Source organism: Chiloscyllium punctatum, chromosome 26 (genome assembly GCF_047496795.1).
Source record: "Chiloscyllium punctatum isolate Juve2018m chromosome 26, sChiPun1.3, whole genome shotgun sequence".
Classification (NCBI taxonomy): Eukaryota; Metazoa; Chordata; class Chondrichthyes; order Orectolobiformes; family Hemiscylliidae; genus Chiloscyllium; species Chiloscyllium punctatum.
Genome location: NC_092764.1, coordinates 51,936,973 through 51,943,039, shown reverse-complemented (window position 1 = coordinate 51,943,039; position 6,067 = coordinate 51,936,973). Strand labels below are relative to the sequence as shown.

The 6,067-nt window shown below is 39.4% G+C and overlaps 1 protein-coding gene across 1 annotated transcript in view; it reads right to left on the bottom strand.

Annotated features, from left to right (window-relative positions):
* Positions 1-795: 795 nt before the first annotated feature.
* lpcat2 (lysophosphatidylcholine acyltransferase 2) overlaps positions 796-6,067 on the bottom strand; it is a 72,124-nt gene continuing 66,852 nt past the window's right edge. Inside the window, exon 14 of the mRNA XM_072547391.1 lies at positions 796-1,252. Within this exon, the coding sequence (XP_072403492.1) occupies positions 1,065-1,252 (188 nt within the window). The 3' untranslated portion in view covers positions 796-1,064. The remainder of the gene's footprint in view (positions 1,253-6,067) is intronic.

Here is a 6,067-nt window from a genome sequence, read left to right as displayed (position 1 = left end):
CATGTGCCACGCGCTTCTCAACTTCATTCTGAATACTGCATACATTTAGCTACACTGTTTTTAAATAAGATCTTTTAATTTGTCTTTCTCAGAAAGAAGCGGGAGAACTTAATCGCTAATTATCCTAACAGTGAATTGGTTTAGCTCAGTTGGCTGGGCCATTGGTATACAGAACAGTGTGATGCTAACAGTGTGGGTTCAGATCCCATCACTAGTTTGAGGTTACCATGAAGTGGTTGAGAGGGTATGCATTCATGTCCATTTTATTATCCGCTCTCCTTCTCAACCTCTTCCCTCGCCTAAGATCTGGTGGCCCTCAGGTTAAATCACCAACAGTCACTTCTCTCTAATGAGAGAGCAGCCCTATGGTCTGGTAAGACTATGGTGACACAACAACAGCCCTAACATCTGATGAGAATCTGATCTTTTGACTCTCGACCCATTAGGCTTACCCACCCTACCATCTTTTCATCTCTTTTGGGACCAGAAAGACACACTCGATAGCTCAGAAAGAGACTAATTCAAATATTTTCATGGTTTCCTTGATAACAAAGCCTTCAAGTTGCCACAGCCCTGGGCTTAGGAATTCCTCTGAAAATTGTTCTTTTGCCTCTCAATGTCTAAGGTTTCTCAATACCCAATTTTATGGCCAAACATTTCATCATCATTTGAGTCTCTTCTTTCCTGCCATATCATTCATTTATTTCTCTTATGAGAAGTATCTTGGCTTTTTTAAAAATGCTAAGATAACTATATAAACGCACATTGCCGTTGTCATGAATGAAAATACACAAATAAATTTTGATTGATTTTTAATTTTTTTAAAAAGCTGGAAAAAAATGAAAATGACCAAACTATATTTTGATTTTTTTTATGAGCAGTTACAATAAAAAAGTTGAATATTATTTACAGGATGAAGCATCATAAAAATGACAGACAATATATATTTACACCATAATAAAAGAACAGCGAGCAGATCTTACAACAGGAAGATCTGAATCGTGTTTGGACCTCAAAGATATTTTGGTAATTTCTATTCACAACACAAAACAAGCAATTTGAACTCAGTCAGCCTTCTTGTCTGAGCTACTCAAACTTTCTTCAGAGGTGTTAGGTGACTGTGCCTTTTTAAGTGTTTCCGCATCATCACTGTCATCTTTTGTCTGCAATACTTTGTACCGCTGAAGTTCAAGGTAGGTGGTAAACAACTTGGCGTACTCTGGATGCGCCAGAGCAAATTCACGGAATATTTCTAGGAATGAAAAGAAATGCTTCATCTGAAAAGAATTCATTTCTCATACTTCAGACTTCCATTTTTATGTTTCCCCAGAAGGTGTTTCACAACATTTCATTTCAAGAAATTGCAAAATGTTAGAAACCAATAATGCAACTGTTGCTGCATTGCCTCATGTGAATCGTGCCACTAAGACAGGGCAAAGGAGAAATAAAGAAGCCTGATTGTGGCCACCAACTTCAAATGCATAATTCAACATCCTTGAAGTTCGTGTCCAGACAGAGCTGTTTCTAAAACATGACGGTGGAATGGTCAAACCAACAAAATGATGGGACATTCCTGGAGATCTTGGATAACATGATTTCTTCAGAACAATTCCTTCAAGGCATCAACTGCGAACAGGAACACTACTATACCTTAAATTGGGTGGGTCGGGGGCATCAAAGATTGGTGACAATATCTCCAAGCAGAGGGTGAGAAATGATTTCTGATATGAATGTGAAGAGCCCAACCAAATCCATGATCACTGCCGAATGGACTCTCCAGTACAGCTATACCTCACTTAATACTCTTATCACATTCCTAAGAAATGGCAGGCTTAATAAAAATGTTCTAAATGAAAATCACTTCCTTGTTTACAAAAAAATGTAAAGGCTGACTTTTAATATTTAAAGTAAAACATGTATTGACTGACTTGATTGTAATTGATCCAAACATGTTTTTCTACTTATTACCTAACTAACTAATACTCTTATTACTTACTATTTTTTCCTGTTTACTGCTCACTTACTACCTCCTACAACGTACTTATGCTTGCTCTCTCTCCCATACCTCTCACTCACTCCCACCATCTCTCACATTTTTGCTCATCACATCGCTTGGCTCCCTCACAATTGCTGCCCCTTCCACCCACTTGCTGCTCCTTTCAACACTATGATAAAGGGCTCAGGAGAGGTGGCAAGTGAGATAGCAAGAATGGCAGACACAGAAGCAGTGAGAGCATCAGACAGCATGAAGACTTCCAGCAGAAAATGTGGGAAGTATTTGGAAACAAGGTGTTCAGAAGAGGCAGCAAGTAGGTTAGCAGAGATGACATTTGGGGACCAGCGAGGGACTCGGGAGAGACGAGCAGCTGTTCAGGCACTCAATTGGAAATTTATTTAATTAATGGTACATTCCACTCTTAATATGGCACATTAAAAAACCTGAGAAAATTCGACCTTGTTGAATGAGGTCTAACTTGGTTTTTAAAATATAATAATTACTTAAGAATAACTAATTTTATATGAGCGAATTGGCAGCTATTTTGACAACCTTCCTCACAACTAGTTTCCTTTAAGCATCCTTCCATACCAGCCTCTTTCATCAGTCAAGGCTACCAGAGTGGTTGAGAGGGTATTCATTCATGTCCATTTCATTACCTGCTCTTCTGCAGCCGCATCTGTCAGACTCAGAAGCCTGGTAGGATTTACTTTGTACTCCCTGGGCATCTCACCAAGCAGTCTACTAAGGAAATCATTCTCCGCCAATTCTGCAATCTCTAACATGCAATTAGCAAAGATTTCTTCTTTCCCCCTTTCAACATTCCATGAAAAGCTTTTCCTTGTGATACCCTGGAAAACTCCTGTATCACCTGTCCTTATACCCCCACCCTTTTCGAAGTCCAAGATTACAAACATTCGTTCTAGGTGAAGCATTAATTTACTTGCATTTGCTGTTCACAAGAGCATCTCCTCTACTTTGGCAAGACCAATGCAAACTTCTGACTGCTTTGCAGACATCGCCATTCATCTACAAGCATGAGGGATTGAGGACTGCAGTTGCTGGAGATCAGAGTCGAAGAGTGTGGTGCTGGAAAAGCACAGCCAGTCAAGCAGCATCCGAGAAGCAGGAAAATCGATGTTTCGGGCATAAGCCCTTCCTGATCTACAAGCATGACCCAAGCTTCTGGATAGTTGACATTCCAACTCCCTATCAAACTCTCACTGACATCTATGTCCTTGGCCTCCCACTCTTTTAATAAAGCTCAATGCATCTTTAAGGTTGAGCATCACATTTCTTGGCTGTCAACTTTCCAGCTTTCCAAGCACAAAAATGAGTTCAATACCTTCAGATCAGAGCCCCACTTTAATTTTGCATTTGGATGACAGCTACTGGTGACAATTCTGCTTGTCTCATTTTAATCTCCTCTAGACACATCTGTTCATCTTAATTGTCCCGTTTTTGCTGAACACTCTCATCCTCTTTGACATTTAATTTTCCTTGCTTTCTAGCTGATCACAGGTCTCTTCTCTTTTGTTCTTTTTTCCACATTCATCTTTGCTTAAAGTTCTGATGAGGGTCAGTGACTTAACCAGGATAGTATCTGAATAAGTCTAGTGGTAAAAGAGTATGTTGAGAGTTTAAGCAGTGGACAAGTTGAGGCAAGTGTTCGTAAGGTTAATTCTATGGCACCAGGATTAGACAGTCTGAGTGATAGCAAGGATCTGGCTTCGGAAGCGTTGCTCAAGGTCAAATAGGATGCCAAGGTAACAGTAATGTGGTTGGATCAGAGAGGGTAGTCATAGAATCATAAGGAATGAGTGGCTAGGGAACGAAATTTGGCATAGGGTCAGAGAAAATGGCTTTGGTTTTCCCAATATCTAACTGAGAGAAATTTTGTTGATCCAGTATTGGATCTGGAAAAGCAGCATGATAACAAAGACAGTGGAGGAGTTCAGAGAGATGATCACAGAGCCATACAGCACAGAAACAAACTCTTTGGTCCAACCAGTCCAATGTCGAACATAATCCCAAACTAAACTAGTCCCACTTGCCAACATCTGACTCAAGGTAAAAACAATGACTGCAGATGCTGAAAATCAAATACTGGATTAGTGGTGCTGGAAGAGCACAGCAGTTCAGGCAGCATCCAACGAGCAGCGAAATCAACGTTAAGGGCTTTTGCCCGAAACGTTGATTTCGCTGCTCGTTGGATGCTGCCTGAACTGCTGTGCTCTTCCAGCACCACTAATCCAACATCTGACTCACATCCCTCTAAAGCCTTTCCTATTCATGTACCTATCCAAATGTCTTTTAAATGTTGTAACTGTACCTGTATCTACCACTTCCTCTGGCAGTGCATTCCACATACGAACCACCCTGTGTTAAAAACATGCCCCTTAGGTTAAAAATCTTGTTCCCCTCACCTTAAAAATATGCCCCCGCTATTCACTTGTTTCTTTTATGAACCCTCTCCAATTTAATAATATCCTTCCTCTTGCATAACAACCAGAACAGTACTCCAAAAGTGGCTAGTTTTAGTTCTGAACCCAGACAGATTGATTGACTACAGTTAGGGAAAAGCCTTTCAACTCCACCATGCTGCTGGATGGGATTTTATACAATCGACAGAGGTTCATCAGCAAGGCTTCCATGGTCACCATTAGACTATTAAGCCCAGGCTTATGAATGGAGTTTTAAATTCCACCAAGTGCCAACTGATGGGCTTTCAATCTACCTCCCCAGAGCATTAGTTTAGCCCTCCAGATTACTTGTCCAGTGACATCACCACTACAACACTGCCTTCCGTGATCATTGCGAATCAAAGGGATTCAAGACGACCTTTTGTGATGAAGGGAAGAAAGTTAGTGGTTAAAAGGATGACCCTGGAACAATCAGCAGTTTTGGCATAAAACAGCAGAACCCCATAGTGCTTCAAGAAAAATACTGTGGATGCTATAAATCTGAAATTAGAACAAAATATTCAGCAGGCCTTTAATCAAAATGAAAGACAATTGACCCGAATGTTTATTCGCAATCCAGAGATATTGCAAGAGCTGTTGAGTATCTGCACTTTGATTTTACAAACCAGTTAGTTCAGGGGTAGAGAACCTGCGGCCTTAAGCCTTCTGGTTTTTTGAATGAATCCAAATTTTGCAGAACAAATCTTTTATTTTTTATTAATTTTTTTTCACCCTTTATTATTTTTATTTTAATCTTAAAATGAATGTATTTAAAGTACCAGAGAGTAAAAGAAAGTTCAACAAAATAATCCTCACAGACTGACCGCCACAATTAAAAAATTGGTAAGTCATAAGGGTTATTTCGACACCTGCTATGCTCATGATTTAATTATAATGTGACTCTAGTTAGATTTTTACAAAATAATGTGAATTTTGAAGAATATATAATTGAAGTTTCTTGGATGCGGCCTTATTAGATTACAACTAACATAATGCAGCCTTCCAACATGAAAAGGCTCCCCACCTCTGAGTTCGTGCTTAATGCTTCCAGTCAGATCTAGTGATGAACACCTCACCCAGTTGCTCATTATAAACATCAAATTTGCATTTCAGTGACTTAATGAAGGGAAATCAACAAACCAGAGACTTTAAATGTTTTATTTTGAAAAATGGATAGCTCAAGGATTTTGGAAGATGGAGAGCCAAATCTGGACCATTGTAATTTGCTTGACAGTGTGTAGCAGGGTGGTGGAGGATGTGAATAGAAATGTTTTTTCCCAGGCACAGATACAGAAGATGCAAGGAACTAGCTTTCAAGGATCTAGCTTCTGATCACTATTCAGCACCCATATTACATTTACACAGCGGTTAAAGACAGAACAACTAATGGTTGTAATGGTTCTCTAATGTTTGCACATTGACCTTGAAAGGATATACAAATGACAATCAATGAGGAGCAGTGGTGCCTTACTCCCATCTTCACAAGGTGAAAAGAAAATCAGAGGGGAGATTATTAAAACTACTTTTTAAAAATGTTTTAGCAATTCCATTAACTGCAGAGAAGATGTGAAACCATTCTCTTGTGACTCGAAATTGCATAACTAAATTT